Genomic DNA, 27,500 nt, shown 5'->3' with positions numbered 1-27,500 from the left:
TATACATACAGTCCTCGGAATCACCAAGCATTGTCAAATGCTAACCCTAATTTCCAGGACTGTATATATACATACATACACACACATGTATATATGATTTAGATGTTGGCATCTTGTAAGAGAGTATATATATATATAAACTAATTTAAAACATCAGATAATACGAATTTTCTCAATACTGAAATTTTTGCCAGATTATAGGCACCAGCATCTTCAGCATACAATATAATATAATTACAAAAGTTGTGACCGTTAAATAACAAAAAAATTTTTTTTTAATTTTTATGTCATTTTGAAGTCCAAAAACTTGTTTTAACATATGGTCCACTGTCCAAATTCATACCACCGTACATTGGAGAACATAGATGTTTTTGTATCTCAAAGGCTTCACAGAATTTTCATTCAAATTTTTTATAAGTAAATTTCACGTGCTTTTTTTAATTTGATTTGATTCTTTCAAATGCAAACTGGTTTAACTTGCCTTCAATCAAAAATTTTTGGTGTTGTTGAACCCTTGTTCGTATTTGAAGTTTTGATTCACCGACATACATTTGCACTTAATTAAATAGGTTCCAGGTTGGCTGTTGCGTGGTCATTTTGATTTATTTTTAGACGTTAATAGCGTTTTTAGGTTAGCATTTGATTTAAAAACAGTTCTCAAACCAGCTTTTCTGAATATTTTTCTAAGCCTGGGAGATATTATTGGTATCCATGGTAAAGAGATTGTAGGAAGGTTATTAGAATTTGATAGAATTTCATTTTTATTTGCTAAAGGTTTTTTTTGAACCTGATAAGAAATATCTTTTAGCATTTTTTCATTGTAACCATTTTCAGTAAACACTTGAACTATAAAATTTTTCTTATCTTTTAAATGGTTTTTGCTGCATATTGAATATGCTCTGTGTACATATCCATTGAATATTGCTTTTAAAATTTTGGGATCGTGATTAGAATAAGTTTTGATTTGGATATTGGTTATAGTATCTTTCCTGTAAACCTTTAACTCATATTTCCTTTGTGTATTATTAATAACAGTTATACCCAAAAAGTTAAGTATCTTATTTTTGTTTTCAACTTTAATAGTATATTTTAAAGAAGGATGTTGTCTGTAAAGGATTGTTTGGAACTGTTCCGCTTGCTTTAAGTTAGAAAACTTAGAATGGCTATCATCTACATATCTATGAAAGGATTTAATATCGATTGAAGGAATTTGTCATTGCCATTTTTATTGCCTTTTCCTCATGGTATTTAAATTCAGCCAAAACAACCATAAAAGACAATCCAATTGGGCCTAAATTCACTAACAAATGAATCTCACTGTTCCACAAGAAATAACAACGAAACAAACAAAGTTCAATTAGTTGTTTTGTAAGAAACGCTTTTATTTAACTGATCCAAAAGTACTAAATTTGCTTCTTTAAATGGTATTGATGGGTATAAGCTCAATTAATCACGATTAGTTTTGTTAATAAAGTCTTTTGAATTTTTTAACCTAATAGGGTTTTCATTTAAGACCGGTTGTATTCTTTTAACCAAGTAATTCGAAATTCCATAACAAGGTGTGTCAATAGTTGATACAACTATTGGCACAATACTAATAGTTGATACAACTATATATATATATATATATATATATATATATATATATATATATATATATATATATATATATATATATATATATATATATATATATATACATATATATATATATATATATATATATATATATATATCTATCTTTTACTAATTTATTATTTCTTTGTTCTTTAAGAACATTGAGCACTCTATTTGTAGAATACACTGACATTACATATATATATATATATATATATATATATATATATATATATATATATATATATATATATATATATATATATATATATATATCTTTTACTAATTTATTATTTCTTTGTTCTTTAAGAACATTGAGCACTCTATTTGTAGAATACACTGACATTACATATATATATATATATATATATATATATATATATATATATATATATATATATATATATATATATATATATATATATATATATATATATATATATATATATAACGGGTGACAACTAAAAATCCGGAATGAGAAGAAATGTTAATTTTGATGAAATAATTTATTCATAACAATCTTATATGGTTGATATATAATTGATGACAACTTAAAATATACAATAAAATTAATGGTTTTCCACAAAGGGTCCTTTATCCGCTACTCTGCGCAATTTTGTTTTAATGTTCGCGCAAGCTGTTTGTAAACCAGTTGTGTCCTTTTCTTTCAAGGATTTTTTAATTCTACGCTTGAGTTGTGAAATATTTCGAGCATTCCAACCACCCTTGTACACTAAAGAACTTAGTTCTCCAAAAAAAATCTTCAATTGGTCTACATTGAGAAGATTGGTGGGGTTAAAATTCTTTGGTGCAAAAGGAATATTTTCGCTTTGGAGGAACTCAATAACACTTTTCACATAGTGTGACGATGCTTTATCGGGCCAAAATATGTAATTATCATCTGAATGATATTTATTAATAAATGGGATTAAAATTTTAGTTAAGCATTGGTTTTTGTAAACTTCTTGGTTGACCGCTAGACCACTTACCTTTGAAAAATGGCTCTGAAATTCCTCTGTCGGAGACAACAATATATAACATTACTTTATTCTCAAATTTGCTTCACATTTTAAATTTAACATCAGGTGGTGTAACAGAAGAGTCGTCTGTGTAATAAATTTTGTTACCAGGAATTTGGGGCTTACTTAAAGTAAAATAACTTCCATCATCCAAAATGAAATTTTTGTTACCAAAATGTCTCACAAGATAACGACAATCTTTTTATACTTTAGTAATTTGACTTTCGGTGTAGGATGGCGATTTCTGCTTTTTCCTTTGGCTTAACTTGAAGCTTTTTGAGTGCCCTACTGATATACTTCTGGGAACACTCAAATATTCTAACAGCATCGTGCTGGTTAATGCCATCTTTGTTGTTAAATCGAGTTTTTAACTTCTTCAAAATTTTCTTGGTCATTATTGTGGGCTTTCGTCCAGATCCTTGCTTTCTTTCAACAGTACCACATTTTAAAATATCATAAATTGTACTTTTCGATATACCTTCCTTCAAAAAATGTTCTACAGTAAACTATTTGCCAACACTTTTATGGCGTTCATAAAAATGTACAACACGTTCTCGAAGAAGCTTCTCTTTAGACGACATTTTATGACAACTAAATTGACTATTGTCAAACAAAAACTGTAAAATTATTACTTGAATCATACACTACTTGATAATGTAACAAAGTGGCAAAGTTAAACAACTGAATATGACTTGCGCACAATTTCTTTTTGTCCGGATTTTTAGTTGTCACCCGTTATACATATATATATATATATATATATATATATATATATATATATATATATATATATATATATATATATATATATATATATACACACACATGTAAACCTTTTATTTAAATTGTAAACAAAACAGTTAAAATAAAATTGAAAAAATGAACATTCTCTTAATTATAAAATAAAAGCTTACTAAAATACCAAGATAATTAAAATAAATCAGCAAGTTTTTTTTTTTTTTTTTTTAATTTTTAAGCAAACACTAATGTTTGAATGAAAACATGGCATTTGTTTTTCTGGTACTTTTATGGTAAAGGTTCCAATGTTTGTTGATTTGAATTTCAAAATAAATCGATTTAGTAAAAATAAATAAAACCAAAGAAATCTAAAATGTTTTAAGACTCTTATTTAATTTTAAGAAAAAAGGTAAAGAATAAAATTTTAAGTAAATTTTTAAATAAAAAGAATTTTGTTTTGAATAATTTTTGAATATGACAACTTGAAAATATACATGTTTATCCGTTAAAAAAGCGGTATTGCATGTAATTGAAAAAGGCATAACTACAAGAGACATTGCGGCTCAGTTTGCATTAGGAAAATGTAAATCAATAGTTGCAGGTATAAAAAAAGATTTATTTTTTTGTAACTTCACCTCCCCAAGGCCCAGAAGGCCACTACAGACGAGGAGGCTACTTAATTGTGGTTATAACCCTGTAATGGTTATAACGAAAGAAATAACAATAGAGTATCACTAAAGTAAGGAAGGCCTTAAATTACATCTGAAAGACAAGATAAAATTTTAATTTGAGCCATGATAAATGATCTACACAAAATGCTGTCTTGTCAAATGGTGAAAGAATTTTATAGTATGAAATCTAGTGTTGACACATCCAAGCATCATTTAAAGTTTTCAAATCTATTTGAAAGGTGTCCTGTAAAGAAACCTTTTATTTCTATAAAGAATCAAATCAAATAAAAAAAAGCACGTGAAATTTACTGATAAACATTTAAACTAGGCAAGAGAACAATATTCAAAAGTAATTTTTAGTGATGAATTGAAGTTTATGTTATTTGGATCTGATGGTACTAGATATGTTTGTCATCCAAAAGGCTCTAGAATTGAAATACCAATAGTAAAGGACGAAGGTATATTATTGTATTAAATAGCTTCAATAGAGATTTTATCAGTCCTATCAACTCAATTGATAACATAATGGATAAAAATATGTACAAGGATATCATTAAAAATGTTATGCAGCCACATACTTATGATAAAATGACTTGGGGATGGATGCCTCGGGGATTGATATTTAAGCAAGAAAAATGACCAAAGCACACTTCAACCCTAGTAAAACGCTTTTTTAAATCCAAACAAATTTAATTAATGGAATAGTATTTGCAAAGTTTTGACTTTAATCCTAGCGAACACATTAAGATTGAATTACCACACAAATTGTGTGGTAATTCAATCGTAGATTGTGTAGTAATTCAATCATAGATTGTGTGGTAATTCAATCATAGATTGTGTGGTAATTCAATCATAGATTGTGTAGTAATTCAATCATAGATTGTGTAGTAATTCAATCATAGATTATAAGGTAATTCAATAATAGATTGTGTGGTAATTTAATCATAGATTGTGCGGTAATTCAATCATAGAATGTGTAGTAATTCAATCATAGATTGTGTAGTTATTCAATCATAGATCGTGTGATAATTCAATCATAGATTGTGTAGTAATTCAATCATAGAATGTGTGATTATAGATTAAATCGTAGAGTGTGTAAATCGTTAGTATTTCAATCATAGAGCTTGTGGAAACAAGTGATACTATCACTGATATGAATTGTACAAAAGTTTTAAATACAGAAAGATGGCTTCAAAGCACCAAAAACGATACATTCCTGGATAAAGGAATTGAAAGCCTTTTTGACTTTTAAAGAATGCTGTAGCAACATGCTGGTTTTGAATGAACTGTAATGATGTTTTGGATGCTTGACATCTTGGCTTAGTAAACTACACTGTAAAATATTTAGCACCACATGATCTTTTCTAGCTCAATGAAAAATAAATGGGTTCCGGTATAATTACTGTCAAACTATTATATATACTTTGCCTGTTTCTAATGCAAAAGTTGAACGTCTTTTTTCATTAGTGAATAGAAATGAAATGAATACATGAAACTCTCTGAAAGAGAAAGGTTTAGAAAATTTAATTTGAGTAAGTTTGGATGAAATAGATTCTAAATTATTTAATTTGAGTTCTGCTATTGAGTTATGGGCCAGTGATGCAGTGCCAAGACCCACACAATCAAAAAGAAAAATTTATTTAAAAAAAAAAAAAACAAGTTTAAAAACATTAACTGATTTGGATTCGTCAACTAAATAAAGCAAAGCCTTAATTTTGTTTCTGACATGTTTTTGTTTTAAAAAAAAAATTTGATAATCAAATATTGGGTAAAAAGTTCATTACCTTTTTTGTTTGTTTTTTATTTGTATCATTTTTGTTAAAAAACGATTATTATATAAAAAACAATTGTTCGATTCAAAAAAATGAATAATGAGTTAACCCTCGTAGTTTAAAAATTGAAAACAATAACATGCATATACCCTATTGTATACAATAAGCAATAGCTTATTGTTAGTGTTTTGAAAATTAATTTTTTTAGTAATGAAAAGCTTTAAGGGATAGATATTTGGAGTAACATTGCACAAAATAATTAGAATTTTCTAAAAATGCAATTGATTGTGGAATTAATATTCGGACAAACAATATGATATCACCTAAACTGTATGCTATTTGGTTAAAGTAAAAATTTAAGGAAAATTTGATCGTCCGCAAAATTATTTGATAATTTAGTGCCTACTTTTCAATTCTTATCATTTCTGCCAATTAGTGTTGATCAACAACCTATAAATAATTATTTTGAGCACTGCTTTTGTAAACAGACAAGAGCATAAATAGACACACACATACACTAAACTGCAAGATAAAAACTTCCCTCCTAAAAACCTATTAGTATTTTTGATAAAAAGCCTCACGTACTTGCATATTCTTTGTTTGTTTTGATCTCTTTAGCATTGACTACCTAAAAAGAGAGCATATATATTCTTTCTTTTATATTTATAAAGTAGCATGCTGCATATAAAATAACCAACATAAATGTTTATCTGATGAATTGTTAAAATCTTTATTTTTCTTAAAATTTTTTTTATAATAAATTATTATAAGTTTTATTTCGAAATATAAACATGTTAGAACACTTTGTTTAAAAAACTTTTTTAACAAGCATTTCAAGATAAACTTACATAAGTTTTATTATTTCACAAAAAAACCAAAACCGCAGTTAACTGCGGTTTTTTATATATGCGGTTTTTTGGAAACTCTAAAAAACAGTTAACCAATTTAAAAAGGCCTTTCCTTAACACCTGGTGAGCGTACAAATAAACGAATATGAAAATTTATGAGTTAAAAAATTATTAGAATTTAAGTTTAAGCATTTTTGGATTTATGTCAGTACAAAAACATCATGCAATATTGAAACTTGGTTGAGGGAACAAATGATAATAGTTTGCTTGTGCAGCAACATATATATTTTTTTGTCATCACTCAGGTAATAACTCAGTAAATAAGTTTAAACTTTTTCAAAAAGTTTAAACTTATTTACTCATATTCCTTGAACAACTCAAAAAACATAAATTCATTAAGTTTTGAAAATTTTAAATTTTGAATAAATAGAATAGAATCAGCATAAGAAATATTACCGGACTTTCAGAATATCTCTTAATTGAAACACACTGTTAATACTAGTACTTACAGTGTGTCAACACCGAAAGATGCACACGTGTGAGCACTTAAAAAAAGTTGTATATTTAACTTCATAAGAAAAACTAGCCTAAAATGACAACAGCATTCCATACAAGAACAAATAGGAGATTTTTAGAAGTAGATAACAGAATCAGGGGTAAGAAAATGGTGAATACAATAAAGAAGGCAGCCTTAGCAGATGCAAACTACAGATTGTATATACAGTTTCCATAAGAGTTACAGATGTAAAGTTACTGTGAAAACCACAAAAACTTATATTCATAGATAGTACGTGAAACCATAGACAATAGACAATACAGTTACCTCATTACTGTTAACTTCTCACTTTCTGCTAACTAACCCAAAACTATAAAAAAGGGCTTCTTGTAAGACCACAACAAAGCACACCAAAAGTACTAACAGATATACCTTCCATGCGCCAAACACTGTTAATACTCTAATATTTTGAAGCTATTGATGGAATCTCTGAGAGCTTTCACTATCTCAGAGTCATTAAACTGAGTTTTAGATCTGCACTCTCATTAGGAAATAACAGAAAGAATTGCATTACCAAGGAGACATAAGCAAAAACCTATGAATAAGGTCAAAAAAGGTTAGCATTTATTACTGATAATAAATCATTTTAGATTTAAACAATTTATTTTTAGGTGATAATGCATCTGAAAGAAAAGTTTAAACATAAATTGTTGGTCTCTAATAAAAAATGACAATTATTTATAAAAGCATAAGTTGAGTTTGGAAAATTCATTCATTCAATTATGGATAGCGAAACTTATTAAAGCAACTTCTTGATTATGCTTAAAAAGATTTATAAATCTTTTTAAGCATAATCAAGATTATAAATCTAAAAAGCCTTTTTAATACAATATAAAATATTGTATTAAAAAGGCTTTCTAGACTTAGGACTGGATTTTAATATTGACAATTTAACTAAAATAAATGAAACCATTAATGAACAGTTAAATGAAGTTAGAAAAAGAGTCAGCAGCAGTACAAAAACCACTTATAATAAAAGAATAAATAATTTCTAAAATTTAATAAAAATTATGTAATTTGAAAAAGGCACAAGAACTGATCACCTTCATAAAGCATATAATTATTTATTATCTATTGAATCAACCAATGTGTATTGAACCAACAAATGTGTAGCTCAAACATTTGTACCAACAAATGTGTAGTTCAAACGTTCGTACCAATAAATGTGTAGTTCAATTGAGTATCTATAGTACCAACAAATGTGCAGTTCAAACATTCGTACCAACAAATGTGTATTTCAAAGGTTCATACCAACAAATGTGTTGTTCAAACATTCGTACCAACCAATGTGTATTTCAAAGGTTCGTACCAACAAATGTATAGTCGAAACGTTCGTACCAACAAATGTGTAGTTTAAACATTCGTACCAACAAATGTGTAGTTTAAACATTCGTACCAACAAATGTGCAGTTCAAACACTCGTACCAACAAATGTGCAGTTCAAACACTCGTACCAACAAATGTGCAGTTCAAATATTCGTACCAACAAATGTGCAGTTCAAACATTCGTACCAACAAATGAGTACTTCAAACAAGTATCTATAGTAATAACAAATGTGTAGTTCAAATGAGTATTCTCAGCAGTCTTTGTACTTAAAAAATTGAACACAAATATAAAAATCAACGGATGTGTATCGAACCAACAAATGTGCAGTTCAAACATTTGTACCAACAAATGTGTAGTTTAAACAAGTATCTATAGTAACAACAAATGTGTAGTTCAAACGCATATTCTCAGCAGTTTTTATGCTCAAAAAATTGAACACAAATAAAAAAATCAATGCTTTTTTAAAATTAACATAGCTTAATATAGTTAATATAAATATATTTATTTAAAATTTTAATTACTTAATTATTTAATAAAATATTTTATAAAATGAACTATTTTAGTTAAATTAGACATTAAACAAATCATTCTATCCAGGATTTTTACCATCTTTACTAGAAATAAAGTTAATATTTAAACAACTGTTAAAATACAGCTAATATATAAACAACTTAGAATTAAACTATTTAAATTGTAGAACAAAAGAAAATGCAGTATGTTTTTATTAATCAATGTGTTTATAAAATTAATTTATCAACTAGTTAAAAAATAAATGATTAAAATAAAGTAGTATGTTTTATTAATGATTGTAAGTACCATTGAATAAGAACCTTCTCCAAGAGTTTTTCCAAAAATGAAATCTTCTCTCTTATATTTAATTGGTTTGTTTTCAGCTGGGGCTTGCATCTTCAACATTAACTTGTTGTTATATTTTAGGAAATGTTTACATTCTGCAATATAGTATAAAAAAATATAAAATGTTTTATAAACAAATAAAATATTGAAATCAAAGTATCATGAAAAATGCAAAAAGAAAAGTACTTAAATTTTATTATTAAATTAAATATTAATAATATTTTATCATACCTAAAAATTAAGTATTATAAGCAGTATTATTAATATATATTATTAATAATAATTATATATATATATATATATATATATATATATATATATATATATATATATATATATATATATATATATATATATATATATATATATATATAATTATATATTTTACTACTGATGTTAGCATTTGAATGGCTTTTTTGTTGTTAAAATTAATGGCCAACATTTAAAAAAAAATTCACTAGCATTCAGATTAAACTGCAATCCAAAATTTTGAAGTCTTTTTTAACTGATTTATCCACAGGGTTTACTCAATCTGTAGTAAGGCTCATTTGTAAAATAAGATTTGTTAAATGAATTTTTTTAGTTGAGGAATTTAGAATTTTTTTAAATGAGGAATATTGAGCATCAAGATCAAAAAAGTTTTGACAAGAAAAACATCATTAATCTGTAGAGTTCTACACAAAGCATTAAATTTAAAAAAAAAAATACAAAATTTGGAATAATTTGTATTTTTAGGGAGCTACTAAGATTACAAAAAAATTATGTGCACTGCTAAAAACAGTGGGACTAATTTTGTTGACAGCCAAGCGTTAAAAGTTTTGGATATCATTAAAAAAAAAGAATTTTACAAAAAAGAACCAATTTAACAACTGACATCAATAGTAAGATTTTTATTGCAACTGCAACAAATGAAAAGTATAGTAACATATTTAAAAAAAAAAAAGTATAGTAACATATACATAGCTGGTGATCTTAACTTAATTTTAATTAAATTTAAAAAAATTATTTTATGTTGATATATTCACAAAATTTCAACTTGAAAAAAGAAATTTAAATCAACACATTTATCATTATAGAAATTACACCAGCACAAACACACACACACACTAGTATGACCAGTCTTTTAAACACCTCGAGATTTTTCGCACACACGGTCTTTTAGAGGTAAAATCTTTTTTTTGTTGTTGTAATGAAGTTTTTAGTTTAGATTTTCTATAGTGAATAGATTTTCGGATTCTGGGATCAGAAATTTAATTGATTTACAAACTTATATCATGAGAAATTGCTTATTTCTTGAGCGAAACCTTGGACTATTATCAAAATTTAACAATCATTCAGTGACAAATCAAACCTCTTGGACAATACGAAGTGCTTTTTTATTAATTTTTTTTTTTTGAACAAAACATCCATATTAATTGAAAATGAGAAAAACTATTCATAAAACAACAGGGTAGCATTATCACAGGATAAAAATTAATTTATGCATGAAAGAGCAAAACATTTACTATTTGCTTTATTGCATAAATATTTAATGTGTTTCATAAACTTTAGATCATTAGTAATAATAATACCAAGCAGTTTTATCTTATCAGTTGCTAAAACCATTACATTATCTATTTTTAAATAATTTTTGTGTGTTTAAATCAACTAAAAATTAATTGAATTTATCATGTTTAGCAACCATAGAGTTAAACTTAAAACAGGTGAAAATATAAGCTGCTTTGTTTTGCAATTGAAAAACAACCTTCTTTAAACTGCAATCTTCAGCATAACAAGTGTTAAGCTGCAAAATTACAAAGTTTAGTATGTTTTTAAATAACAATAAATCATTGATAAAAGTATTAAAGAATATTGGTATTAGGATGGATCCTTTAGGCACTTTGAATAAAATATCCAACCAATTAGAAACAAAAGGTCCTATTGTTTACAATCACTAGTACCTTATAGTGTAGTTTTTAGCTAAAGTTTAAAGCTTTCTCGTCATGTAAAATGAAGTTTACGCTTTTGATAGATTCAATAATTTTTTTATTTAATCCAATTATGCCGCATCTTGAGTAAAACAAAAAGTGCATGATTACCCCTGCAAAAAACATTCAAAAAATTGACCTAGACTCCAATATTATCAAAATAAGCTCATATGAAGCTCAAAAAATTTTAAGAGAGCTAAAAGAATATAAATATAATCTCAGACAAGATGTTATCCTTCAAATAAATTATATATATAAATATATAAATATATAAATATATATATATATATATATATATATATATATATATATATTATATATATATATATATATATATATATAATATTAACAAAAAAAAATTAAAAAACATGATTAAAAAAAAGCTTGCTTTGAGCGAGCATATATTTATAAAAATCGAATTTAAAAATTTTTAATTTTAAATTAAAACTTCTTTTTTTTAAAAAAAAAAGGAAAATTAATATATAATATTTTTATATATTAATTTTTAAATATTAATTAAATATTATATATTAATTTTTATGTACTAAACTCTTATGTACTAAAACCTCAGCAAATGCCTATTTCAGTTAGACATCAGTGACATTCTACGCACAGCTTTTTTTTTTAAAATTCACCTCAAGGCCGAGAAGACCACTACAGAGGTTATAACCCTCTTTTAACTCTATAACTCCGAAACACAAACCTCGACGAACAAGGCCGCTGCGCGGAGAAACAAGTTGAGTGTGCAAAAATACTTATGTGTATATATATTTATATACTTGTACTATATCTATTATTAAGTCTGTGTGTAAACTGTTTTTGAATTTTTATTGATATTTAAAGATTCTTTCTTATAATCCTACATAAGAATTAAATGACAGAAAAAGATAAGTGTTTATATATATATATATATATATATATATATATATATATATATATATATATATATATATATATATATATATATATATATATATATATATATATATATATATACACACATATATATATATATATATATATATATATATATATATATATATATATATATATATACTATTTTTAAATATAAAATTGGTCAATCTTTTTTGAAATAAAAAAACACATTATTTAGAACTTTTTATTTGAAGCACCTAAGTAAACATATCAAAGAAATTATGATTAAGATCAGCAAGTTTCATTGTTTTCACAGTTGACTTGACTTTGAAGAGAAGTATTTGAATCCTGTTCTTCATTGTGATCAAGTGATATTGAATCTACGTTTTCTGAAATGGTACCTTCTAAAGTCAGAATTTCAGCAGAAACTTGACTTTCTTTGTTACAAGTTCCATGTACAATTTGGGGTAAATTATCAGCATCTTTTAAATTTTTTTCCAAATTATTTGATTTTTCAGTAACAATCAAGTCAAGGTTGTATTTTTTAAACTTATAATAATCTTCTAAAAAACCAAAACAGCAGACATTACCAATAATATCTAAATTGAAAACATACTTTGGAGCATTGTAGTCTGTAGTATGGCCTCGTTCTTCAGAGAAAATGATTTCTACTAGTCTACTTACTACTTCTTCTTTCTTCAATGAGTTATTGCAGCGAACTTTCCACATAATGCAAAAGGTAAAAGGACTTTTACTTTGGTGAAAAAACTTTTCAATAAGGGGTGTTGCAGCAGCAATAATTTGATCAAATTTTGCATAACATGTTTTAACAACTGGAAGAAGCCGCAGACAAAACTTAGTTTTTCTTACCTGACTTGATAAAATATCACTATAAATATCAAATGACAATTGAGAAGGATCGGGCAATGTAGTTTTAATAAAGATAACATTTTTTGCTTTATTTTTCACACTTGTAAACCTTCGTTGTGTATCTTTCATTTTCTTAATTTCATCTACTTCTTTTTTTAGGGCTTTATCCACATCAAGATCTTCATAACTTTCATTGGTTTCTTCACAAACCTCTGGTCCATATCTTTTTTCTGCATACTCATTTAATAGACGATAACATTCCTGAACAGTTTGTTTTTCATTACAGTTGCATGTAATTATAAACCCTTGTATGTTTGGTTTAAGCTCTTCTGCCCAATTACCTTTCTTCCAGTTACTTTTATAATGAGATTTATTTTTTCGCTTTCTCGAATCAGCCATATTGCTTTTTTTTTTAATAGCTAAATCAGAGAATAATGCTGAAACAGAAACAACAACAACAAAAACAAGGCACCTGCGTTGGAAATTTAACTATTTAAAATTTTTTTTTGTAATTACTTATAAAACCAAAGAATATTCTTTTAGTTTTTTTTATAAAACAACTTAATTTTTTTTCTTTATTTTCTTTTTTGGTAATTAAATTAAATAAATTATATTTTTATAAACTGAAAAAAACTACCATGAAAAAAAAATTAATTATACATTTTTGAAATTTAAAGGGAATTCAAACAATAATAATAACAATTATAATATTATTTTTAATGATAACAATAACAAATCATTAGGAATGTAAAACTTATTTAAACTTTTTGACCAATTTTAAACAATAAGAAACAAATAAGTAAAAATTAAACACAAATAACTATGATAAAAACATTTAAATTCTTCAGAAACAACACTAATTAAGTAACATAATTAATTTTATTTATACATTTATAAAGATATAAAACTCTTTACATTTATTCATATAAAACATTTTCTTTTAAGCATAAAAATTTAGAGTAAAATAAAAATCAAAAATACAAGAGAAATTTGGAAGAAACTTAGCTAAAAATAATGTTATAAAAAGATAAAATTAGTAATCAAACTAATTAGAAGTCAATACAATTAGTAATACCAGTTAATTTAACTGTAATTAATTTATAATTGAAATAAATTATTAAGTAAATTAGTCACAAAATTCTGGTACGAAAAAAATCGAGCAAAGTCGGGTACTGAGTTTCTAAAAATTATTCTAAAAAAATATTTATTCAAAATACGCAGGAGGCGCAGAAGGAGAAACTGGAGATTGAACACGTATAGTAGAAGATGCTATACTGTCAACTGGTACACGAATTTCTTCCCATAATGCTGCAAGCTATTAAAAAATCAAACTATACTTATAAATAATTATTATCATACAAAAATTTTTAATTATTATAAAAAATATATTTATCTTTATTAAAAAATTTACAACAAATACAAAAAATGTTTATTTTTTAATTTTAAATTGAAAGTTAATAATTATTTTTATTTTTAACTGCCTCAAGGCCGAGAAGGCCACTACAGATGAGGAGACTATTTAATTGAGGTAATAACCCTCTCTCAACTCCGAAACACAAACCTTGAAGAACAAGGCTGCTGTGGGGTGAAACAAGTTGAGTGCGGTACTACCAGGGAAGTGGTGGGGATTAAATTCAGAACTTCTTGGTTATGAAGCAAGTGCTCTACCACTACATCACTACCCTTTAGTGACAATCAAATCAATTTTTCAAAAATTAATCGAACAATAAAATCTAATTATTTTGATCTGAACAATCAGGTTGTTCAGAGCAATCAACTGCAAACTTTTTTTTTCTTGGACTAGCCACAGCCAGTTTGATGATGATGACTACCATGATGAAGATGATGAAGATGATTTTAATTACTACTCACAAATAACTTAAATTTTATTTTAATTTTATATAAATTTAAAAAATGTAAACTGTAAAAGTAAAAACATTTGGTGGATGATAAATTTTTTCTGGCATTTTTTTCTTTGTAATAAATTTTATTCTTTGTAATAAAGTGCAATAGTTTCTGTTAATGAAACTTTATCTATTAAATACATTAAATGAATGTTGAATAAACACATGCAATGAATGAAAGTTACTGAAGCAAAATCTATAAACAGGTATTAGACAACATGCAATGAAAGAATATACAAGTTGGTAATAGATAAAATAATTTGCTTTCACAAGATAGTAAATCTTCCAGTAGCATCAGTCAAGAATTTATCAAATCATTAAACATTCATAATTCAAGTTTTAATGAATTACGTTTTCTTCAGTCATTTGATAAATATATAGTGGTCCACCCAAACAGAACTTGTTTCTTTAATGAATTCACTGTCAACAAGGATGCAAGTAACAACCATGTCGTAAGTAACAACCATGTCGCAAGTAACAACCATGTCGCAAGTAACAACCATGTCGCAAGAGAGTTAAAGAGTAATACAACAAAAAACTTGAAAAAGCTGTAAATTGTATAAGTTAGAAAACTGTATAAGTTAGAAAATTGTATAAGTTAAAAAAAACTAAACAAATAAAAGTTTTTTGAGCATAAAAGTAGAGTTTAAGTAAAAGAATGTAACTATGCTGAATAATGAGTCTAAGTTTTGGTTGATGGAACAAGCAATAGCTTACTTGTGCAGCAACCATGGTAGCATCTATAGAAAAGATTAAGAGATAGGAACTTAGGGTGATGGTACATAGGCTCTAGCTTGGTAGTTAAAGCAGGTCTAACAACATTACAATGCAACTTTTGGACTTGAAAATTAGTTCATTAAAAGAACCAGCCTAAAATGATAACAATTTTTGTTCTTATATGAAATGACATCAGTATTTCATACATATTTAGACTATATATATATACACTCTAGCAGTAATATGCATAATAAATCATTGCAAGACCTGGGCTGTTACAGAAGAGAGATCACATTCAAGATCAGCTGTTGAATTGATCAAAAAGTGATGAGGTTTTGTCAAGACTGGAGTATATAACTGTCATCACCAGAGAGCTTCTTTAGAAGTAAAATTATCAGGAAATTCATTATTATAAATGATGAAAAACACAGAAACTCTGACCACAAGCTAAAGAGGAGTTCAAGTGAGAAAATTTTTAGAAACAGGTGTGCAGAACACTGAATTAACTCGTTTCTTCGTAATGACATTTTTTTTTTAATTAATGAAAAAAAAAAGTTACTTGGCAACATTTAATAAAACAAACAGAAAATTGAATTTTTTTAAACAAGTGATCAATACTTTTATTTTTGCTGAACTAAATATAAAGGCAAGTAAACATAATATTGTTTTAATTTTTTTAATTTTTAAATTTCAAGTCATTAAAAAGTACCGTAAATACCTCAATGTGTTTTTTTATTTCAACATCCACAAGGTTTCTCAACATTTCAATAAGCATATTTAAGTTTGAATGTATAAGCTGTGTTTCCATTTGCAAGCAATATAAAGAAAAATAATTTCTGTTCTCCATTGTATGAATAGCATCCTAAGCATTTAAAAATACTAATTAAACACACAGAAAGGACAACACTGCACCACAAGAAAAAATTTGCTACATCTTTCTGCATAACAGTTTTTTAAATACATATATTATTTTAACTGTTTTATAACTTCTTAAGAAAATAATTTGAAAAAAATTTGGAGTTCAAGACATTTATAAAGTTTTTTAATACAATATAAATAGAAACAAAAATATTAAAACATAAATATTTTACATATACATAAATATTTTAAATATTTTCTTCACAATTTTAAGGAAGAAAATTGAAAAACTAATAATAATTTTGTTCACAATATAGATGGTTAGATGTTGTTTTTGTTTATTTAAAAAAATGATATGACTAGTTTATTGTCATAGGAACATAATTTGTTATTATTAAATTTTTTATGTCATGTAATTCAAACTACCAATTTTAATTATGTCATGTAATTCAAAGTACCACTAGTAATATTTTAAAACAACAAAACATTTTCTAATACTTTGAATGATGCACTTTTAAAAGATTTAGATTAAGAAAAGCTTTATTTCAAGTTAATTCAAATAGAAACTTTTATATAAATTATAAATATTCAAATAGAAACTTTTATATAAATTTCAAATAAACTTATTTTATAAAACTACTTTTATTTTTAAATTAAAAATAAAGTAAATATAAAAAAATTACTTCCATTTATTTTTAAAAGTTTGGAATTTGCAACGATGAAACACTGAAAATGGCTTTTTCAACATGCCATCACCAGTGACACTTCATACAAGTTTAAGTATGCAAAAACATTTGTCATTAAATTATTTCTATTCCTTTTGTGAATCAATTGCTCCTTCAATTTGAAATTTAATTTGGAAAAGTATATCCATATTTCACAAGCTTTTTCCATCTTTTACTTAATAAAACATTTTTTTTCTTTCTATTAAACATTTAAAATTATTTAAAGTAATAATTTAAATAATATTTATAAAAAAAAAAAAAAAGTTGTGAGTTTTACTGCTAAATCAAATGATTTGACTTAATAAATTATAAAAAATCAAATAATTAGATAATTTGCCTTACATAATTACCCTTTGCAAAAACAGTATATTGTACTTTGCCAAAAATGTTAAATATTTTGCTAAACAACAAAATTTTTTAATAAACAATTTCCGTTAAAAAACCAGAACACATATATACTTTGACCAATAAAAACTTTATTTTATTATTTCTAATAAAGAATTTTTAACAAAAATGCGAGCGAGGAAAAAGTACCCCAACTGGTCAAACTGTGGTTACATACTATATAAATTAGCACCAACAAATTGCTTATCTGAAAAAGTTTACTTTAAGGGTGATGGGTTGGGTGGAACAAAAAAAATTTGAATATTTTAACTTAAATGAACACCTCTTGCTGATAAATGCGTTGCTCCAGCTGATCAATTGAATCAACATTTTTGACAGTTGCAATGTGATGCTTTTGTTTGTACTGCTGCATTTTATTTAATGCAAGTTGGTGGTCACGAAGAACTCCTTTTTCATGTCTTTCAAGTAAATCCTAGTAAAAAAAAATTAATTTTGTAATTTTTAGACTAAACATTTATTACTTTTATAAAATAAATAAAAAATTTTATAGAATAAAGTTATAAAGGATAAATGTATATATATATATATATATATATATATATATATATATATATATATATATATATATATATATATATATATATATATATATATATATATATATATATATATATATATATATATATATATATATTATACCAGTGATTTAACAAAAAAAAAAAAAGAAAACCTTATAACCAGTAGTAATATCAAGAAACATCTCTAAACAATCGCCAACATCTTGAGTTTCTTTAGTACTCTATAATCATATCAATAGGTTTTTCACTAAACATTAAAACTGCTTACATAAAAATAAAAAAATACTTTAAGAGATAAGTTTGCATGAAATAACGGATTGTCACAAAACATTTGTTACTTTTTGGCTACTTCCTAGTGTGGCTTTTTTTTAAACACTAATAAAAAGAGCACTTCCTAGTGTAACAAGTTGTAATGCTTTGACTGACTGCTCATAAAAGTGGGTTACAAATTTCAAAATTTTTTGTAGTTTTTAAATAACTAATTTTATAACATTATAATGCTAAACATTAAAATACAATTACAAAAGAAATCTAATTTATGTACAAGCTAATAAATTTTTGCAACTCAACCCCTTATCTTATCAACCCATCTTATTTTCTTTTATTTAATAAAAATTTTAATTTTATTATATACTTTATTAACTACTAAATTTTATAATGAAATTTAAAAATTATCCATGTTATTTAATACCAGTCGGCAAGCATAATTGTTCTCCATTTATCTTTTCAATATCAAACAAATGAATTGAAAAATTTTTTCAACATTTTCTTTACTATCTTTATTTATGATTTGGATCACTTATTGCAAGCTTAATTTTATTTTTAGAAATCTCAAGCAGCAATTATCATTTTTTTTTGTCTATCAAAAATGTATTTTTCCCAAATACATTTTTGATAGACAAAAACTTATAATTATAAAGCATTCATAGACCTCATTTACTGATCTGATGTAAAAAAAAAAAAAAGAAAGTTCTTTATTGCACTTCTATGATCAGGGTGCTAACCAGGAATAAATTTGATAGAACGTTTTAACAAAAATCCACCCCTCCCCTGTGATTAAAATGTGTACCGGGAATGCATGGGGTCCTTTTCTTACATTGATTTGAAATCGCATAAATAAAACAAAATACTGTCTGTAACATTTATTGAAGATGAATATGAAGTCAACACAAAATTAAACATTTCACAACACAGCAAATTAAGCTCCGATTTCCAAAGACATATTAAGAATTATATATTTTTATATTATAAAATAATCATAATCGGCGTATAATAATTAATTATTATCAAGAATAATATATTTGATTTATTTTTAATTCTAATATATTGTTGCTGCTTTCATGTTATGAGTATTTTTTTGAATATATATTTTTTTCACTGGTGGGCATTAAAGAACGATTTTTAGAGTAATATAGCAATTTATGTTTAATGAAAATCTCCGCAGAAGAGAGCCAGTTATTTTCTACTTTTAATTACTATTAAAATCCTGCTTGACATCTAACTTAAATTGCTTAACTTTTCAGCCAAAAAGAGCAAAAATTTTTAAGAAATAGCAACTGGGTGTAAAACCAGTCAAATTTGTTATTTTTTGAGATTTTTTGTACTTTATTTCTTGCTGATTTTTTATTTATTAATATTTGCTGTTGTTGGAACGCATTTCAAAAAAATATTTGCAAATTTTGAGAAATGAATTTTACAGCATGTTGCCAAGAAAATCCCTATCATCTCAAAATGTTTTTCCCAAGAGACGTTTTTGTTGTTATGCAATTGCGTAGTTATACCGATAACGGCGATTTCATTTTTGTTCAAGTTTTGCACAATAAATTTGAATTTTTATGCCATTTTCTATTAGGGGTCGTCGATAAAGTGCGTACGCTCATAGGGGGGAGGGGGGAGGTCTTCAAAAAGCGTACGAAAGCGTATGGGTGGGTGGGGGGTGGTTCAATTTAAAAGTACGTACTTCGACTTTCTAATTTATCACAATTAACCAGCTAATCAATAGGGAAGTTACATTCTGACTAAAAATTCTAGTTTGCCAACATAAAAAGATGTATGGTATATGGAGTAGAGGGTATAGTTTTCCTCTATGCACACATATGTATGGGCGCCCTCAGAATTTTTTTGATGTTCCAGATACGACACTTTTACACATTGTGCAAACTCATAACTTAAGTTTGTTTATACCTATGCCAAATGAGGAGGCCTTGCAAAATATCAGGATGGCGGAGGCCTGTGAACAAAAAGCCTTAAAACGCTTACCCTCCCGACCTCCAAAATGAGAGGGGTGTAAATTTTGCATGGTCATAACTTTTTTGTAATTTACAATATTTTTCTACAAAAATTAAAATCTGTCGATAAATTTAAATTTAGTTTTAGATGTTAAAGTTAAAAATTTTGCTACATATTACCCTCACGTTTGGGCAGGGAAGGGGGGAGGCAAACGCTTTAGGGCTTTTTGTTCCCAGGCCTCCGCCATCCAAATTTTTTGCAAGGCCACCTCATTTGGCATATTAACAAACTTAAGCTTGCACGATGTGTGAAAGTGTTCTATCTGGAACATCAAAAAATCCTGAGGGGGCCCATACACACATGCCACTTCTTATATACTGGCCCTGAGTAAGACCTGAGGGCTGTGGTTGATGGGACGGAATCACCCCCAAAAAAAACGTGTCAATGGCGTCTCAAAATCTTCCAAAATTGACCGCTAGGTTTTGCTAAAATAAAAAGCTTCTTAAATTAGCAAAAGGGCACAAAATTTGCTGTTGCCCCCTCCCACTGGGTTTTAGGCTTTGTTTTCAATATTACTGATCTCACGTAAGACTCGTTTTTTACTTACTAAAGAGGGGTGCCTGAAAAAAACGTCTACCTTAGGTATAGTTTATTTACATTTGATTCGTTATTAAAACAAAAAAAGGTTTACATGGATTTCACCAGGAATCGAATGTGGATCTCCGTCGACTATTTCTGCCACATTAACCTCTCGCCCAAATACACACTTACCTTCAATGTATTTTAAATTTATTTAAATTATTATTTGCATATATACTTAAAGACGTTTTTAAAAAAAAGAGTTTTGGAGTCGTGTAAAGTATCTAATGTACCCTCTGTCTTTTTTTTTAAATAAACTTTTTTATTGAGAAAAATAAATGAATAATGGATGGGGGGGAGGGCATATTTGAGAAACTTACATACTTTTAAGGGGGGTGGGGGATAGGGACATAAAAGTACGCATTGCAACAGGGGGAGGGGGTCAAATTTCAAAATTTTTGGCGTACGTACTTTATGGACGACCCCTTAGTTTTTAAAAACAATTAATTTTCAATAATTTTTAGAATTATCATTAAACTATAATTTGGCAAACTTTTTTTGGAGAATTTTGACCTTTTAATTGGGAATTTTAATTTTATGACCATTTGGGAAAACCCCGTTTAACAGGGCCCCGCTGGGCTAGTTTACATCCTGACGATGTATAACACTCCTTCGAACAAATTAATTACATAAGTAGGCAACACTAATAAAGTCTGCCATTTCTTTGATAGTTATAAAATGCAACGTACATCTAACAACAGTGCATGTTTTCTTTCCTTTTATTTGCTTTTATTTAATTTATTTAATGTTTGATTTTATGATTTAAGGAATTTTTAGTTTGGGCAGATTGGTTTGGGTGCCCATACTGCTAAAATGGTATGGAATTGCTTCTGGATACGGCCCTGATATATATATATCAACCCTCAGAATTAGGAAAAATGAGGTCTGCAATTTTTTGCCGACCTCAAACTGGTAGAGGTCGGCAAAAAAACTCTGCACAAAGGGGTTACTATAAAACATAGAAATGAGGTCATTTTTGCTGACCTTAAACACTTTATAGACGGAAGTTAGGTTGGCATTGCCAAATGCCAACCCTAATTCTGGTGACTGTATGTATATATATATATATATATATTTATTTATATATATATATATATATATATATACACACACACACACACACACACACACACACACACACACACACATATATATATAGTATATATAATATATATATATATATATATATATATATATATATATATATATATATATATATATATATATATATATATATATATATATATATATATATATATATATATAATATTTATATAAGTGTGTGTGTGTGTGTGTGTGTATATATATATATCAGGGATGCGGAGTCCCAAAAACTCCGGCTTTATATCTTTATCCTTTCATAGTCTCTGGTGTTCAGAAGCTCTAAATATATTCGTTGATTTATTATCTGCTTTAAGAAAAAAACTTATAATATTTAATGACTTGGAACTTATAGTTTTTAAGCCCAGTGGTCAAATCATCAAGGTAAAATATAATTTGCCTGGTCATATAAAGACACACACACACACACACACACACACACACACACACACACACACACACACACACACACACACACACACACACATATATATATATATATCAAAATAATTAGTGTTGTAGCCTATAATTTAAAAACTTATTCTTCAAACTTCCTAAAATTCTTCTCATTCCATTCGTAATAAACGATTATTATTTCCTTTCATAATAAACCAAAAAAAGATCCCCACTCCCTTCCTTGTACATAATCAATTAATATACAAAACTTTTAATAACAATACTTTGACATTTATATTTAAAGATATTTATAAAGACAAAAACTGTTTAAAGAAAAAAACTCATATATCATCAAAGATACATGTGAGGTAATTAAAACTTACATAAATAGCATATTTTTCTGCAAGAGCAGTAAATGGCTCAACTAGAGATTTGAAGCCTTTTTGCAAAAGCTGCCATGTGTTTCTACCACCAGTTGCCCAATTAGTTATTGCACTTGATTCCTCTGACAAAATCCTAAATTCAATAAATTATTGTGCATTAGCTGAATGTGAAGACACAAACAAACATACATATACTAGGGTGTTCCAAAAAACAGCATTTTTCGAAAAATATATGCTGTGTTCTATATGATAAAAAAACACTAATTTTAAAAAAGTTTTGAAATATTTTTAGGGGTCCTCCAAGACCCTTGAGCATATAATGAGTTCCTAATATTATCAAAAAAAAATTTTTTTTCAAAAGTATGTTGGGTCTCAAATAGAGCTAAATTATGTGAAAATTTTAAAAATGATAACTATACTATTTAAAAATAAATGCTAGATTTAGCAGAATAAAAAAATAAAGTTTATTAACTAAAAAAGAAAAAAGTCCACTTAAACCAATTTTTCGAAATTTTTTTTTTCAAGTTTCAAATTTTTTATAACAAATTTTCATAATATTGATTCATTTGAGACCCAATATGATTGACGAAAAAATTTTCATTTAATAATATCAGGAACTCCTTATATGTTCTTGAACATATATTATAGGGTCTTGGGGGACCCCTAAAAATATTTTTTATTCCAAAATTTTTTAAAACCAGTTCTATTTTTATTATATAGAACACATTAAGGTGGTGCCAGCATATATTTTTTTAAAACGTTGTTTTTCTGGGATACCCTAAAATATATATATATATATATATATATATATATATATATATATATATATATATATATATATATATATATATAAATATCTCATCTTTATAGCAAAGTACTCATCTTTATAACATACGACGCTTTCAGAAAATGAAGAAAAAAACAAAGAATAATGAAAGATTGCTGCCCCACCCCAAACCCGAAGTCTATGTAGCAGCACCCCTCTGCGAGTCATATATACTAGGTGTCTTGACCTAACTGCCAACCTGAAAGTGTTTGAGGTCGGCAATTTTTTGCCGACTTTTTTTTATGTTTTATGGTCATCAAACCTTTGTATCAAATAATTATTGCCGACCTCAAAAAGATTGAGGTCTGCAAATTATTGCCGACCTCATTTTTCCTAATTCCGAGGGTTGTATATATATGTATATATATATATATATATATATATATATATATATATATATATATATATATATATATATATATATATCTGCAAATATATATATGTATATATATATATATATATATATATATATATATATATATATATATATATATATGTATATTTGTATGTGTAGGTGTGTATGAACACGCACACTTATTTAGAATGGATTATAGATAAATGGATTATATTAAGCAGATAACCAGGCAAACATATATATATATATATATATATATATATATATATATATATATATATATATATATATATATATACACATATATATATATACATATATATATATATATATATATATATATATATATATATATATATATATATATATATATATATATATATATATATATATATATACACACACATTAAGACCCATTTCAAAAACTAGTAACATTAACCACTATTTTTAAATACTGTGTCAGGCTAATACTTTAGACAGTTTAAATCATACAAGACATGTTAAATCATTCATTGCTTTGTGTAGTATTTCATTTTGAGAGAACTATATGCATTTGCTATTTTTACAGAGAATTATACTTTCGTTTATTTTTTGAGCATTTTGACATTTTGTGATATAAAATTTTCTTTTTATTAATAAATTAAAGGTTAAAGATAAAAAAGTTAAAACAAAGTCAATATATCTATAAAATAAAAAGATGCATGCAAAACAATGTATAAGACTGTAAGTACATATGGATGTATAGGTGTAATGCGTAGATCTGTTCTTTTTGTGTCATTTAGTAAAATCTTATGCTGTTATTGACCAGGGTAAAAGATTTATCGTTAAACTAATGTCAAACCAGCCTAGTCATACTCCAGAGTGCCATGATTAAACACTTATACATGGATTTATATCTGACTTCTGATTTTCAAAACTAACACGAATGTATTTTACCCATAAACATCTACTTTTGTGGTGATTGTAATTATGTTTGAAAAATAGTTATATTTCATGACCATTCACCAGGGATGCGGAGTCCCAAAAAGGACTCCAGATTTTAAAATCACAAAAAATATTATTTTTTCCTAGCTTTCAGTATTCAGGAACCCCAAAAATGTAAAGAAGCTTTTGGCCTATATTTAAGTTTGAGGAATAATCATCTTTTTAACCTAGAGTCCTTAGATATAATGGCGGCAAGGACTCCAGGACTCTGGGCTTAAAAACATTATGTTATAAGTCATTGAACCTTTTGAACTTTTTTCTTAATGCAGCACTTGAAATGTCTTTAAATAAGACCTCTTGTCCTCTATAGGAACTGGCAATGCAAGCACAACATTGGTATAAGCAACAAGTACAGATTTTTCATTAGTTCTCATAAATCTTCCAATGATGCCCTTTCTCTTCTAGACAAGGTGCAAAAACGCATTGTAAACATAGTTTACCAAAACCTGCTCTTGCAGCCAACCTCTAACCATTATCACATCATCATATTGTTGCTTCTCTTTCTCTTTTCTATAAATACTATAATGGCCACTGCTCTAAAGAGCTAGCATCTCTTGTGCCATCTACTAAAATTCATTCTCGTGTTACTCGTCATTCAATTAAGTCTCATCCTTCTACAGTGGCTGTTCCTAAGTGCTCAAAAAATTCTTAATTGTCAAGTTTTTTTCCTCAAACATCAGTTTTTTGGAATTCGCTTTCTTTAACTTGATTTCCTGATTCATTTAATTTACAATCTTTGAAGTCGTCTGTTAATATTTATCTTGCTTTATAAATTTCATCTTTTCTCTTCAAGTAACTTCCAACTCTAATAGTGGTTCTTGCTGCCTTTTTGGAAGTGAAGATGTCGAAAAGAAAAAAATAATAAAATGAATGCATGAGGGAAGAATAAAATAAAAAATGATAAAAAAGAATTAGTTTTGATTTTGACAGTTGTCCAGACAAAAATATAGTTTAATAGAAAAGTAAAAATAGACAAAGCACATAAATAATATAGAGAATAAAACACAATGCTAACATTCAAGAGCAAAAGAAATTATAAATGCCCTGATCCGATATTTGAGGAGTCAGTGTATAGAGTTAAATTGAAGAATTTAAAAAGTAAACAAAGCCAATGATATTCATGAAGTTAACCAACAGTATTAGAAGAATGATCAAGCAGAATGACAAAACCTTATAAATAATTTTCAATGAATCGTGTTGTTTTGATTTAAATTGATTGAATAAAAATTATGATTTAAATTGAGTTTTTTGATTATAATTATTTTTAACGATTATTTATTGATTAATCAAATTAAAGTAAATTGCACTAGCTAAATATAACTAGTGCATAAACTAGTATTAGTTATGATAGTCAGATAATACATTATAAAATATATAGTAGTCATATAAATCATTAAATTTTTAAATTTATTGTAAGATTTTTATCCATATAAGTAATTTTTTTTTCTTGTTTTAACTTATTGACTAATTACATTAATTTCTGTTTTTGTTATTATTTATATAATAAATATAAATATATTCCTTTTATATAAGAGTATATTTAAATTTTTTTAAATCATAGAATTCATTTATAATTGCTTGTTATTTTTTAGTTGAAAAAAAAAATAATATATATATATATATATATATATATATATATATATATATATATATATATATATATATATATATAACTAGAAATAAAAATGTCTGGTGCCAGTAGAAAAAGAGATGCAGTTTGGACAGAGAAAGTTTGGCTTGGGAGAAAGGGTAATAAAGGTAAATGCAAAAGCTGCGGTGTACAAATGCATTTAAACATTATTATTTGTCAAGACACCTTAGTAAATATCAACCAGACAACTGAAGAACCAGAAACTAGTCAATATTCTATTAAGAAAACTGAATCTAGTTAATTTGCTGTAGATAAAACAAGTTTTTTCTGTTCAAATAAAAAAGCAGTGACAAGACCAAGCAGTGGCAAGACAGTGACAACTATATTGGAATCATACCTTATTAAAACCACTCAATCTGAAAAAGAAGCTATTGATGAGCAGATAGCAAGAATGATTTATGCTACTAACTCACCTTTCAGTATGGTTGACCATCCAGAGTTTATCAAGATGATCCATTTTTTACGCCCAGGATATAACCCTCCTAATAGAATTGATATTGGTGGAAAACTACAAGATACTGTTCACAAGAACAGTTTAACTAGGTGTTCAGGTTTGCTACATGATCAGTCTGTAACCATGAGTATTGATGGGTGGAGCAATATTTATAATGAACCAATAGTTTGTGCAACAGTAACAACAATGAATTTAGATATCTATCTTGCAGATATCTATCTTGCAAGATTTGGCAATTC

At 26.5% G+C, this 27,500-nt stretch overlaps 3 protein-coding genes across 4 annotated transcripts in view; all 3 read right to left on the bottom strand.

Moving 5' to 3' along the window:
* LOC100200349 (3-phosphoinositide-dependent protein kinase 1) overlaps positions 1-9,454 on the bottom strand; it is a 51,090-nt gene extending 41,636 nt beyond the window's left edge. The window contains 2 exon segments of the mRNA NM_001280902.1: positions 6,403-6,445; positions 9,365-9,454. Coding sequence (NP_001267831.1) covers positions 6,403-6,445; positions 9,365-9,454 — 133 coding nt within the window.
* A 3,022-nt stretch (positions 9,455-12,476) lies between these two features.
* On the bottom strand, positions 12,477-13,745 carry LOC100215842 (THUMP domain-containing protein 1). Its single transcript, XM_065803177.1, has one exon. It carries the CDS (start codon positions 13,513-13,515, stop codon positions 12,538-12,540), a length of 978 nt encoding a protein of 325 aa, XP_065659249.1. The 5' UTR covers positions 13,516-13,745; the 3' UTR covers positions 12,477-12,537.
* Positions 13,746-13,950: 205 nt separating this feature from the next.
* LOC101239894 (sorting nexin-8) overlaps positions 13,951-27,500 on the bottom strand; it is a 23,144-nt gene continuing 9,594 nt past the window's right edge. For both annotated transcript variants that reach the window (XM_065803175.1, XM_065803176.1), the window contains exons 8-12: positions 22,992-23,124; positions 18,396-18,464; positions 17,988-18,137; positions 16,456-16,599; positions 13,951-14,431 (exon numbers count right to left, since the gene is read on the bottom strand). In XM_065803175.1, coding sequence (XP_065659247.1) covers positions 14,321-14,431; positions 16,456-16,599; positions 17,988-18,137; positions 18,396-18,464; positions 22,992-23,124 — 607 coding nt within the window. In that variant the 3' untranslated portion in view covers positions 13,951-14,320. The remainder of the gene's footprint in view (positions 14,432-16,455; positions 16,600-17,987; positions 18,138-18,395; positions 18,465-22,991; positions 23,125-27,500) is intronic.

The sequence above is a fragment of the Hydra vulgaris genome, chromosome 08 (assembly GCF_038396675.1).
Source record: "Hydra vulgaris chromosome 08, alternate assembly HydraT2T_AEP".
Taxonomy (NCBI): Eukaryota; Metazoa; Cnidaria; class Hydrozoa; order Anthoathecata; family Hydridae; genus Hydra; species Hydra vulgaris.
Note: the sequence above shows the minus strand (reverse complement) of the source record. Positions and strands in the feature narration are given on the sequence as shown.

What these genes read in the sequence shown, in the direction of transcription:
- LOC100215842 (XM_065803177.1), bottom strand. Translation starts at nt 13,515, where the DNA reads ATGGCTGATTCGAGAAAGCGAAAAAATAAATCTCATTATAAAAGTAAC.